Raw genomic sequence first — 14,614 nt, 5'->3', positions numbered from 1 at the left:
TTATCTTCCATGAATTAAATAATTTTTTTTATTGACCGATCTAACTTTTTTAGATGTATGTATGATTAAGTTTGAATTAAATTTCTTTTTGATGTTTCTAAGAAAGAATATATGCCCAGAGGAGGTGTATAAAAATACAAATTAAATTCTAAGTGGAAGCTTTCATAGGTACGTATTTGTTGTTTGTTCACTACTACTGCTCATATATGCCCATGTGTAATTAAAGAGGTAGGTAAGTCTAGTTGTGGATCAATATAGTTTTAAGTTTCATTATAGTATATTATCAGCGATAAAATTAGGACGCATTTGGGATATACCGAAATCATTAGCGATATTATCGCGAACACAATTGGGCTAATAAAAATATAAGATATAGTTAACGGGGCGCACCCGAACAACGCTGTTTTGTAATATTATACGATCTTCATTATAAAAGTTTTCATTAAGTATGGAGAATAAATTCTCAATCTGTTTTTAACTCATTTATCTATATATACAATAAATATCGATACTTAGTGATATACGTTTCTGTGTTATCGAATGGAATGTTGGTTGTTACTAAAATATAAAACGTTTTTAGAGAATGTATACCTTGGAATCTACAATATATTTTCAGCCGAGTGTCTGGTGCATTATCATGAGTCATAATGTAGTAACGAAATCATATTTCTCGCCGAGAATCTTGATTGGCCAATGGACCGCTTCAAGTTTTATTATTAAGTTGATGTGAATCGACCGTGTCCTGTTAAATGGCGTATTCATAGGAATTGTACTTCCCTCGCTTTGTCACACAATTCTCGTTAGGTATACCTAAATATAAAATAAAGATCAAACGATCAGTACACAGAGGTCGATGTCAACGACTTTTTTTTTAAATTTTGTTTATTTAATTTTACATATATACAAAATTATGTATTATATATATAAAATAATATATTTAATGTACCTATAACATAATTACTACAATAAACTTCGTTAGTAAGTAATAATTTCAAAAAAATTAAATTAAAAGATAAGTGAACTCCGAAATATTTATTTGACAAGGTTGCAATGCTAACATAATTTCCTTTAACTATATATTTTACGAGCTATTAAGTATCGCAATTATATTTGATATCTTCTCTATGACATTTATATATTTATGAATAGGTATAGTAGGTACTAATGGACAATGGTATTAACAGATTTAATTTGTAATTTACGAACATTCTTGTTAAAGTTATTGGTTAATTAATTTATTATTGTCGCTTTGAATAATGCACAACACGTACTCATGTCATAGTATATTATTTTCGTTACCTAAGTACTTGATTTAGTTATTTACCCATATTTATCGCGAAGTGTGAATGATAATATTTTAAAAGTATGAACTCAGTCAAAGCTGGTAGTGTTAGAGATATGTATTATTGGCGAAACAAAAGTAGGTAACAAGCCAAAAGACCTGTTTTTTTTTTATTTGTGCAAAAATTAGATCGTATTTTTAATTTTCTTATCCACTAATTATCTATGTGTTATATTCGTATACCCATGTTCTATATACTTTAATTCCATTTTCAAGCAATTTTAGACACACTGAAGCTACTATGTTTTCTTTATTAAACAAAGTAATATTTTCCAATCAACTGTTTTGTTCGATTTATGAAATGGAAAGCCAACAAATAAATTCTATTTCGCTAAATCTCTTTAGTGGATCAGTTATCATTTTAGGTTATTTTTAATGTTTTTTAAGGTCATAAATTTCCGAGCCCTAATTATCAATAATTTCATTTTGATTTCTGCATTACTAAATATTACGTGTTTCATTATTTAAACACAAATTATAACTTATTATGTTTTGAACATCATTACGTTATTTACATTAAATATTAAATAACGAATTAAACAAAGTTTAAATCACACAAGAGGTGTCAATTTTAACGGGTAACGAAGTGCATGGGAACAACTAGTCAATTATAAGCAGGAGATTATAATATTCCTTCAATACGTAACCTAACGTATATAAAAATTAAAAAGTATCCACCAAAAATGTATACGTTAATAATATGTGATCTATATGTTGTACACATAAATTATATTTTACAAAAACTATGACTCAATAGTGAATCGCAATCAAAATAAGATTTTTTTGATGTGTCACATCAATACATCATATTATTATATATGACGCATCGTAAAAAACTGCGAGTCGAATGTAACTTGTAAGTATCCATATTGTTTATAAATATGTGTTTTATGGCAATTATATTTAATTAAAAAAAAAAAAAAAATATAAAAACACCAGTTGTCTATGAACTGATCATCAATCTGAATATTATAAATACACCAAATAATCTACAAGTATAAAACTATAAACTTTAAGAATAGCTTAAAAAAGTAGTATAAGAAAATAAAATATTTTTAAAGTATCTTATCCTTTTTTTGGGGCATATTGGATTTTAAATCAGAATAGATTATTAGTTTATATGTATTTATATAGCGCCATATTTGAAATCAGTTGTCCATTTTATTATTCCAAGTTTATATTAAAATTATCGTTTTATTTTTTACAGTCATGAAATCAAAATAATTTTTAATTTATAAAGAAATTTGAAATTGAAATAAATTTAAGTACTTTTATAATATTGTTATTCTTCTGCATATTATTATATATTTATTTTTATATTCATAAAACCTCATATTATACATTTAAGAAAATCAGCAAAACACTTATTATTATTAAGTTTAAACACTAGTATTTATTATCAATGGACAATGATACTAGGTAGTAGGTAATACTGTAATAGCCAATTGGTTAAATAGATCAATGTGTAATATGTATATAGACTGTCGTTTTAGCAATGGGTAACGATATTGATATATCGATTTATAATTATTTAATATATCACGATATCGTATTAATTAAATTTATATTATTGCTTTTATGTATTTTTAATTTTTTGAAATTTGATTACGTTGTATGAAAACTGAAATTGAACACAAATCGTAAAATATTCGCTTGGCATTATTATTTAATTTATACTAATGCGGGCATATTAGACTACCCGTGGACTTGCACCGCACGTGTTAACTTATGCATGTTTTATGATAAATTATTGTTAGTAACAATTTGTTATTATTTTTGTTTTCTAAAATATTGGTTTTTAAATTTAACTTACACGTTTGAAGAGCCATGAAAAGGGTCACCTATACTTATACTATATTATATTTAATTTATTCATTTTTTTTTTATTATTAAAAGTTAATATTATATATTTTTGATACGAGTATACGATCTCGATATCACAGGAACTACGATATTGCGATACGATATCGGTAAATTTTGTTCAATATCGATATTTGAAATTATATTGTTGCCCGTCACTATATTAATTTTGCATCATTTATCTATAATAAATAATGTTATATTAGTGTGCTAAGATCACTCTAAAAAAAAAAAAATATATATATTAAATAAGTATTGAATATATGAAATGATATATACTATATAGACAGTTATTTCATGATACTTAATTTTATAGTTGGTTTTATAGTTCTACTGATTTTTTTTTTAATTTTAAAACAATAGATAACCTTTTTATTTTTTAGAATATATATTTCTTGTTTTTAATTAATACTTCGGGTGTATTACAGTAGGTTGAATTGAAATGACGTCAATAATCAGTTACGATTTGACCATGGATTTAATATGTGAAGGATATACAAAATCCATTATATTACATTTGTTCATATATATTTACCAACATATTGAATATACATGCACGATGCGGTTTTTTAGAAATGTGTTGAAGAAGAAAGGAATGTAAAACAACCTACAGGGCTTTGAATTAATCAGTTTTTTTACAAATTATGAATAATAGCAATTTCGTAATAACTGTATATAGTAATATTATAATTATAATTATTATAAATAATAAAAACAAAAATAAAGTAATTAACAACGTACAATATAAATATTATAATTTCTAATATATGCCTAGGGTAAGTGCCAAGTGGTCATCTAAATTATATTACTAGAATAAAAATATATTTGATTAATAATTTCTGATGATTTTCAATATGCAAGCAGATGTTATGTTATAAGATATTATAGTATTATTATTATATTACGTTATTATTTATTGTCATGGGTATTAAGAAAGTAAACATTTCTTTTATTTACAACCCGAGATGAAGTTCATACAACATATTACTTGAGGTGCAGATTTTTTATTAATAAATAATAATCAAAACTTACAGAATATAGATTATATGCAAATAATGACTATAAATTAAAAAAAATAATAACTGCCATAAAATGGAATAGTATTTATTTGATTTATATATTTGTGTAGGTAACTAAGAGACAATTTTTTCTTCACACACGGGGTGGGTTGTCTAACATGCGTAAATCCAGGATCTGTAGGACGTTTCGGCATGGGCGATTCGGCGAAAATTAATAGTAAAAAAAATTGTAATATAATGTAAAATTGTATTTTATAATGAAATAAATATCATATTCATTTTAATTCATAAATAAATAAACCAAAATAATTATTATTATTTATATAGACTTATAGTTAATGTATACGCTATCGATGTCTTAGCTATAGCAGTTGGTTTGACAACTCGCACCGTATAATGGGTTAGAAAAATACAAAGATTATATATTCACAAAAGAGTCAATAAATAGGGTGACCTATAAATTATAATATAAATAATACCAAACACCGGTTTATAAATAATAATAATAAAAGTATAATATATTTTAACTATCAATCGATATTAGCCATTAGGTATATATATATAAATGTGATGTGATTATCAAGAAGTTCTTTTAATAGCATAAACAAGTCGCTTGTAAATAATAATAATAATAATAATAATATAAAAAATTTTCGACCCCAGTAATAAGCTAAAAATTATAAAATTATCTAACTGGTCTACAGTCAGATCAACCATAAATTTTCGACTATCATAACCATTTTATTGTGTAGTAGTAATAACAATAATTTATAGTAAAATAAAATATATTATAGATAATATTTCTATGCCACTCTTTGCACAGTGAGACAAAGCTGTATATTATAAATATAAGTTCAATGCTACGAGTATATAGCCGAATTGATTACGCGCTGAAAAGTACCTTAATGTATTGCCGAAACGTCCCATTCTCGTAAGTCCAAGTGAATCGTTATCATTTATTGAAAAAATCAACAACAATACATTTTAAATATACAAATAATAGCCCTTCAGAGTAGGCGCGGAAGGGACAATAAAAACTTATCTCTACTCTAGCCTATCCTCTCAGCCAACAGCTGAGGCCATCGCAACCGACGCGACCGCCCGCTTACGTATCGTCATCACGGATCTCAGAAGCCTAAACGGAGCGACACCCTGTCGAAACTGCCTGTCGCGCTCAGACGCCTCATTGGCTGACATCACAGCCCTCGTGTCTCCCAGTTAGCCGGACTCTCCAACATTTTGAAAACCAGTCCACTGTCACGCTGAATTAGATTAGAATCGGTAAAAATATGTATACACCTGACATCATGCAGAAAGGTTTTGGCTCCACCCCGCGCTGAAACGTATTAGAATCGGGAAATACGCGCCCTGGTAGAAAGATCTGATCGCGTCGACGAGACGCTCTCGTTCGTGGTGATCGTCGTCAATTTCCTTGCTACTCGTAAAGCAGCCGCAACGTGTAGTCCATGCACCGGCCGCTCCGGAAGCCTAACTAATTGCCTTTCGGACAGTTTGACTCCAGTGGCGATCATGTGGCTGTTCATCTGGACTACGTACAAGAACTCAAAGATCTTGCCGACGTCGTCGAGGAGACACAGCAGACCGTAAGAAGACCGCACCCCCTCCGACCTTCCTGGTTTGGCGAGAAGCGCTAACCGAGCGCGCTTCCACCGGCCAGGGAAGACGCCCTCCTGGCAGGGGTTAAACACCTCAACCAGATGCCCAGGACGCATTGCATGCATGATGCCCTAAGCTTGGAATACCACTTGGGTCCAACGCGCTGCAGCGGCTCCTAAAGCGGCTGACTGCGGTGGTCATCTTCTCCAGAGAGAACTCTGTCACGTTTTCAAACTGGACTCCTGCAAGGTCAGCAGGCTCCCCGTCTCTGTCCTCTTGGGCGAAGAGGACAGCGGCGATGTCGCGTACCATCTGCGGTTCTATCGCCATGGATCCACGGAGCTTCTTTATGACGACCTTGCAGAAGGGTTTCTCCCAGGGTTCGTCATCAACGGTCTTCACCAACTCTGCCTAGCACTTCGCTTTCACATTGTGAATGCGGTGCTTCAACTCTTTTTGAGCCTCCAGGTAGGCTCGCTCAGCGTCGGCCGCGGACTTGTCACCGCCGTGAACGCGTCCGAAACGCCTGATCCACAGCCGTTTCCGTCGCACGCATTCGGCAAGCGCGATCGCAACACTGCTGTTCCACCAGTTAACTGGTGGTCCCCCTGAGAATGTGGGTTCCTTCGGGGGTGAGCCATGTCGCAGGCCGTCGTCACGCTGCCGACTAACCTCTCGGCTAAGGCTTCGGCGTTTTCGGAACCAGCTGCCAGCTGGAGCCTCGAAGGCTGAGTCATTCCCGCCCATTCCACGGTGAGATTAGGTTAGGTGGCGAGGAAGTTTGCGTTCATCCAGCATCCAGGAAGTGCGCCAACCCGGATGTCACCGAACAACTTTCAACGCCGCCGAGAGATTACCGGGCGTGTCCGAGAGCGTGCGTCTAGTGCTATACGAGAAACACAAGTGATGATGGATACTCATGTTCTTTATATACCTAACCTATACGGGGGCAAAGGTCACATCGATGCACGACCCATCACCCTCCCGAAGAATTTCGACTCTCACCCCGAGTTCAGGACGACCAGACCCAACGAGTCGGCGAACGCAGTAAGGTCGTGACCGCGGCCTTCTGTGAGGCGGTCCCCCAACGATGACGTCGACTCCAACGTTGCAGTGACTCTTCACGGAAGATTCGAGACGACCCAGGAACTCTTGAAACTCAGCGGTGTACATGGCGAGGAAAACGTAACAGCTGAAGACGTTAGCCCCCCCCCCCCAAAAAAAAAAAAAAAAATTATCATTTAGTTATAGTCAAGTATTAAATTTACATTAAGTCATAAATTTTTTTATTATATTGCAAAAAATAAAGTTTTAAAAGTCCGTATACCTATAAATAATGTCTATAGACGATATCTGATTAATCTATTCATTTGGTCAAGAATATTCTTAGTACCTAGAATCATAGAAATAATTTTAGAATATCAATATGCAGAATTTTATATAAATAAAATATAATATAATATACAAAAATTAATATTCTAGATTAGTTTGAATAAATAGCTGTATAATTATGATTTAAGTTGATTTTAAAAAATTTTGAATTATCAATCTATAAATAATGCATAAAAATCAATAATTTATTGTCATTCAATATACGTTTGAACGAAAATTATATTGAACTAATAAAACTGAAATTAAAATCGTTTACATATTTTTGAAAAAAAAAATACTGATGCAATGGTTTAATATCAACAATATTTATATGTAGGTGTATTATTATAATAATAATATATTATACAATGTTGCCACAAAATGTCATTAATTTGAATAATCAATTGTAATTTTATTTTGAAATCTAGGTAGGCATTTCTCCAATAGTTAAAAATAATAAATTATATTACATTCGCGGACTTATACCTGGATGAGAGTCACCTCATTCTCACTCAGACTTGGACCACCTTGAAGTTGTCACTGACTATTGCAATTGTCATTAAAAGAATGAATAAATTACGTAACTTCGTAGTATCCACGAAGGTTATAGTGGGGAGGTTGTTACCAATAATTTAAGTATTCGATCGACGCATTCGATTAACGATAACTATAGCGACATCTATCGTTGTCATGTTGAACTTTTTAACTTGCTTGCGAGTATAAAACTTTCAGACAGCCATTTATAATTATTTAACAATACACAATGCAGGTGCCAAATAGTATTGTATTTGTGTAGTTAAGTAGGTAACCCCTAACCAGCGGGCTGAGGTTAATGTATTTAATTAAAAAAAGTAATTAATATAAGTCAGAGACCGATGAAACAAATGTGCTGGACCATAAAGTTGTTATTATTAAAAAACACCACCGCTATAATGGTACTTAACGGGTATATGTCTTTTTCCAGTCGTTGTGAGACACTGCAAGACAGGATTAAGGATTAAAGAGTGTGTGTATGGGTTCCACAGTGGTTATATAATATGTATGACTGTTTAAGCAACGATCTGAACACGTTCAATCGTGTTTGATTTTCTATTTGTTTTAAAATAGGTATAGGTCGAACTATAAAAGTATTTATTAGGTACCTAGGTACTTTAATATAGAAATTTTGATAGAAATCTCCTACAGAATAATCAATGAATACTATCATGTAGGTTATAACGATTGTAGGCATGCGATTTATTTTAAATTGAATATCAAATGTTTAAAAGGTTTCTACGGGAGATTAAATTATTACATTCATAATAATTATCATATAAATACATGTTAACCACACTCAATAGTAATGATGTAATGTTAATAGCATTTATCAAATCTACACATATATATGTGCTAGGTACAGCTATAAGCAAGCCATGGAAATGATAGTAAATATTATACTGAAATTTTGGTTTCCGTTTACCTTCAATACTTATTGGAAAATCGTAAGAAGGTGACGGTATATATGCATTTTTCAAGCAAGCAGTTATTTCAGAGATATTTAAAGATCTACTAACTCCAAAAGAAGCAATATCGTGCAAAACATGAGTTGTAGTTGAGGCAGAACCATGCAATTCTTTATTCTAAAATATTAACACAAATATATATTTTTTGTTTTCTATACAATAAAATGTATATTGACATATTGTAATCATAATATACTAACATCTTCTTGACAATTTTTTAAATTATCTGTAGTCACTACGTCTACATTACCAATCATTGAGGACTAAACATGAATCAAATAAAATAGTAAGAATTATTGTGTCATTAAAATGTGCAACTTTTTTTTCTTCGTATTGAAAATAGAATATAACATAACATAGTTCTCTATTCAAACATACTTGTTGTTATTTAATTTATAGTTTTGAATATAAAAAAAAAAATTAAGTGCTTACTGAATTATTAAATAATTTACACTAAGACAAACTCGTAAAATACATACATTTATATATAATTATAACAATTGTAGGGCTAATTACAATTTTATTAGGTATACGATGTACAGATTGTATAAATCCTTTTTATTTAATTTTATTTGGAGCAAATTACAAACTTAAAAAGTGGTGCTAATCATCAAAATACATTTTAAGATGTAGTGCAAATGACACATTTTATAATTTTTTTTTTATTGGTTGGTTGTTTTTGGCGCAAATTACACAAGCATTTACAGTTTGACTTGGAGTAATATATGACTTCATATCTAAAGAGTCCAAGGTATTATTTCTATATATTAGTTACTACTTAAATAATAGCGTGTGCCAATTGTTTAAATAAATATTATAGGTGAACAGGCAAAAGCACACATTAAAATACTGAGTGATATTTTGTTGAAAACCATTTTATCGTAGTAATCGGATGGTAAATTAAATGTATCACCAATATCATGTTGAATCTAATAAAATAAACCGTAAACGAATAAGTATCATACGAACATGTGAAAAGTGTGACTTAGTTTTAGCAAGTAAGGTACAAATATTTTTCGATTAATTGTAGAGCATAATAAATATTTTAATTTTCCTCAAAGCCATATTTTTTTTAAAGTTTAAACAGCATAATATGATTATTACTTAAAACAACAATGCTAACACATTCATTTTAAAATTATATAAATATTGGTTTATCTTAATAGGAATGAATGCAAAAACACCAAAGGACTAGACACAAGTTATTTCATGACGTTATATCTAAGGTATTACAGGTGTATTGCAGTTGTTTTTTTCTACTAAAGAATAAAAAATTTAATCATAATTTATGGAATTATTTATTTGTTACATTGCAATAACGACACATTTCTATCAAGTTTTTGGTGTACCAATATCGTATTGTTATTGAAATTTTAATTAGTGGACAAGCCGCTTGAGAAACATGACTATTCGCACAAAAAAGGTATGTAAAGAACGACCTTTCGCATTCACCTCATCGCATTACAGATAAACTGGTTTTATAGACTTACTAAAATTCAATTTGGAAAATTTATAATTGCAAATTTTATTAGGCGATTTTACCTTAAGTTAATTAATTGAATTCTCAAAATAGGAAAAACAGCTAACTCTTGCAACGCACTTTTACTATTTAACATACCCACACTTTTTATCATTATTGAAGTGGATAATAAAATTATGATTAATTTTATAAACCATATATATGTTATCTATAGAATTGTTTTGTTTCTCATTAATCCTTGGATCATCCTTACAAATCCGACGTATACTGTAGGCTATAAATTACAAATCATAACATTTAACCTGCCAATTTTGATCAGCATAACGTTGTAAATCTAAAACGATAACATTTTTGTAATGATTCACTTGTTGACAATTGAATCGCTTATAAAAATCATTGGCTGGTGCGCCGTATATCTTATAATATTATCCATGTTAACTGCGCTTATAAATACATTAACAAATACATAACTCGTTAACTCAGTGTTATAAATTATAATAATTTATGCAAATCTAATCTATTGTCTTAAAAATATTTCACCAAATGAATAAAAGGTTTGTTCAAATGCGTGAGTGCATCCCCGGAGAGCGGCTTTACACCCTACTAGTGATCATATCGCTTTTGAGTCTTCAGATTTGAAATCAGATGTGTCATAAGTGATTAAGAAAAAAATGTTTGGTATTTTAGTACAATATCTTAAATTTAGTTTTAGTTGTTATTTTATAAAATTAAAATTTCTTGTATTACTTGTAATTATTTGTTTACAGATTATTTCAGGGTATAATAGTTATAATTATACTATTAAATCTGATATAAATCAAAAAAAATATTTTATGAAGATTATCGTTACTCTGGTATATTTTGTGGTAATCTACTGTTAGTATAAGATTAATCAACTTTACTTTTTTATGATTTATACTGATTTAAAGTTATTTTTTAATCATTTCAGCTCAATCAATTATATTATGTGAAGAAACTGAAGTAAAAAAAGATTCGGAAAGTCAAAAAAAATATTATAATGTTACTGTTGAGGCAGATAGTATTAGAACTAAAGTATTTGTTTCAGTTTTTGTTAAAAGTTCTACGAGTAAGAAACGTAGTTGGTTTTCTTGCTGGAGAAATTCAAGTGAAGAAAGTAGGTTTAATGTACATACTGGAAGTGTTAAATTTAAATAATTATGAGCATTGTATTCAAAAATTGATTCTTAGGAAAATAGATGGGTATATCAGCATACAGAATATAACTAAAAATATATGCATATATATTTGTACATATAAAGATTATAAAAAATTTTTAAGGATTTATCATCATTTTATTTTAGTTATTTCGTTATGATTATAAAATATTATTCTTAAAAGTTTTCTATCGATTATATTCTATACGCTCTGAGACTGGCATTGTTATTAACATGCACAATTAGTCATTGGATATGATAAATTTGATGTTTAGCATTGATTGTTCTTTCACTTGACAATTGAAAACATTTGAAAACTGCATAGCGGATATCCCCATAAATCTTAACATCAAGCTTATATTATAACGTTAATAATTCGATTATAATTATGTTATTAAAACGTTGTGAAATTGTAGTTTATAGTTTAATAGTTCTCTTGAGGCTTATAAGGTGTGTGCAGCTTATTATTTAAACATTTCTATGTTATTGCTTTAAGATTGCTAGTATGTGTATTTTTTTTATTTTTTGGCTCAAGGAAAAAGAATATTATGTTTAAATACCTTTCGTTATGTACAGATTACATGTAGTTAAAATTAATAGAAATGTAGCATACAAAAATTAAAAAATATAATTGTTTTTTTAATTTGTTAATTCAATAGTCTATCACTCCATAAATGTTACACTAGTTTTGCGCCAGTTTTTAACAAATTAAATATGTAAGCCACTTAATCAGTTGTATTGTAGAAAAAACTGTATTATGGTGGTAATTTAGCTATAATAAATAAATATATAAATATTTAAAATATTTAATACATAAGTTATTGGTTATGTATTGGTTTAACTTAATATTTTTTACTAAAAAATATAAAACATTATTGTTTATACAGACATGACATGTATTGTATTGCTTAGCACGTATATCAGATAATAACTTATATAGAATTAATATACAAGCTTATAACAATAATTATTGCTATTTTTATTTAAATTTAAAGGTATTTATGAACTTTTAGACTTTACTGGTCTAATAGCAGATTATTCTTTAGTCGCATTGTATCATAACGAACAAACAGTAAGAAAAATATTATGTTATTATTTGAATGAACGGAGACTTAATTAATTAAGTTAAATTAACGTTAGACATTTGTTTTTTAACTATATTCTGTTTGTTACAGTTGATTAATTCAGTATATAAAGTATTAGACGATGCTCAACGATTTTTGAAATTAAATTATTATATTGTACACGCACCAATTGTATTCGCATTAACCGCTGGTTTAAGACTGTTTAATAAAGAATCCGAAACAATAGTCAATCAAGTATTTTTATTTATTTTTAAATTTTCTCAAAACCCTCAAAATTCTCAATTATAATTTAATCTTAGGTAACCAACATTTTGAGTCAATATAGAAATGTATATCAAATAAATGAAAATGCAGTGCTTATAATGAATGAAAATAATGAAGGATTTTATGCTTGGTTAACAGTTAATTTAATGAACAGTAAAATATAAAAATATAAAAAAATACTATAATTAAACAATACTTAATTCATAAATAAATTATGAAAATGTATTTATTTTTAGAAACCATAAAGGACTTAGATAAAACAATAGCTGTTTTAGATCTACGTGATTCATCTTTACAAATCATTTTTTATTTACCACCTAAAAACCTACAAAACTATGAGTCACAATTTGTAAAAAAATATACAATCATGGGAATAGAGAGACATTTTTATAATCAAAGGTAATGTAAATGGAGTTCTTCTATTTAAATTATATTAAATAAAATTCATAATACATTTTTTAGCCATTTAGATTTTGGTTTGATGGAAATGCGAATAAAAATTTTGACATCGAATAACAATAAATCCATCTATTCTTCTCCATGCCATGGCATAACTGATAATTTTTTATATACATATATTTTTAATAATTACGAAATCACGTAAGTTTTTTTTATTTTTTTGGGTAAAGTTTGTTATAACTAAATTCATTAAATGTATTTACATAAAATATAAATAGGTTATATGCATTTATGTTTTAAGGTTATTTTTTATTTTCAATGTAAATAATTGTTATGTTATCATTTCAGTGGGTCAAGTCCTAAAGATGATATTTACAAACTATGTTTGAGTGCAGTTCAATCTTTAATCGCAGAAAATGTGAATAAAGTAACTATTAAACAACCTATCATGGCGATTTCTTTTTTTCACGAAACTGCATTAGAAGCTAAATTAATTAGTATGTAAATTCAAACATAATATTACCATATATCGTATTGATATTATTATGTTATTATTCTTAATTTAATTCACATAATATAATTACTAAGGTAATACTGAGGAATGCATAACAATTGAAAAATTTAAAAATGCCGCTATACGTAAGTTGTTATTATTTATAACTAAAATTATTAGCTAAATGTATTTACAGATATTCCTAATGCATCTATAATTAATATAAGAAATACATTTTTTAAAGAATGTTTTAGCCAAACATTTGAAGTCAGTAAACCATTCAGATGTTTCGATTTGGTCTATATTTATGCATTATTGAATCATCTAATTAATGTTGGTGGCAATCCTTCAATCACTGTTTGTATATAACTTCGATAAGTTTATATGATTTTAAAATTGAAATTCATAAAATGCTTACATACTTTAGGTCAAGAATTATAATATCATTTCTGATATAAGTTGGGCCCTTGGAGCTGATTATTTAAAACTACCTATAATTGAAAATAAATGAACATGAAAAATTTAAATTTGCTGAAAAATGAAGATTAATGTTATATGTTTTGTTGATAATTTTTGAAATGTTGTTTTCTGTAACACATAATATATTTATATATGTAATTTGTATCCATATAAACATTATATCATAGATATAGCTAAAATTAAAAATAGTGTATTGACTTATTCAAATTTTACTGCATTTGATTATGTGATATATCCATTACTCATTAAATAACACATTAATATTATTATATTATCATTAAGTTGAGTAAGTGTTAAATAATGACCCATAAATAAATTACTGTATATGTACGAGTATACCTATTGATACTATAATCATGCATGATGTGACTTATGACTATATCCATTTAGTATTTACTGTCAGTTGTGTTGGTGTTTCAACTGTGTTACAGTACCTACTAAATCTTATGTTTATTATTTTAAATTATATTATTATTATATTATAGTGCTTGTATCTGTATTTAGATATTAAAAAAAATTATGATATA

At 28.6% G+C, this 14,614-nt stretch overlaps 2 protein-coding genes across 4 annotated transcripts; one reads left to right on the top strand and one right to left on the bottom strand.

Moving 5' to 3' along the window:
* Positions 1–5,567: 5,567 nt before the first annotated feature.
* Positions 5,568–5,963, bottom strand: LOC112596452. Its single transcript, XM_025342140.1, has one exon. The coding sequence runs from the start codon at positions 5,961–5,963 to the stop codon at positions 5,568–5,570; it is 396 nt and encodes a 131-aa protein (XP_025197925.1).
* A 3,633-nt stretch (positions 5,964–9,596) lies between these two features.
* LOC112596334 (ectonucleoside triphosphate diphosphohydrolase 5-like) lies at positions 9,597–14,156 on the top strand. 3 transcript variants are annotated; one of them, XM_025341960.1, is made up of 14 exons: positions 9,597–9,709; positions 9,878–9,937; positions 10,049–10,134; positions 10,959–11,067; positions 11,141–11,326; positions 12,362–12,438; positions 12,542–12,685; positions 12,751–12,868; positions 12,952–13,114; positions 13,178–13,315; positions 13,463–13,611; positions 13,703–13,753; positions 13,852–13,964; positions 14,035–14,156. In XM_025341960.1, the coding sequence occupies exons 3-14, from the start codon at positions 10,114–10,116 to the stop codon at positions 14,116–14,118; spliced, it is 1,353 nt and encodes a 450-aa protein (XP_025197745.1). In that variant the 5' UTR covers positions 9,597–9,709; positions 9,878–9,937; positions 10,049–10,113; the 3' UTR covers positions 14,119–14,156. The 3 variants fall into 3 exon arrangements, with proteins under 3 accessions (XP_025197745.1, XP_025197746.1, XP_025197744.1); XM_025341961.1 differs by having other exon boundaries at positions 9,597–9,714; XM_025341959.1 differs by having other exon boundaries at positions 9,597–9,714; positions 9,878–10,134.
* Positions 14,157–14,614: the final 458 nt, after the last annotated feature.

Source organism: Melanaphis sacchari, unplaced genomic scaffold, assembly GCF_002803265.2.
Source record: "Melanaphis sacchari strain LSU unplaced genomic scaffold, SCAv2.0 Contig31_pilon_pilon, whole genome shotgun sequence".
Classification (NCBI taxonomy): Eukaryota; Metazoa; Arthropoda; class Insecta; order Hemiptera; family Aphididae; genus Melanaphis; species Melanaphis sacchari.
The sequence above is the reverse complement of the archived record's forward strand: the minus strand, read 5'-3'. Positions and strand labels throughout refer to the sequence as shown.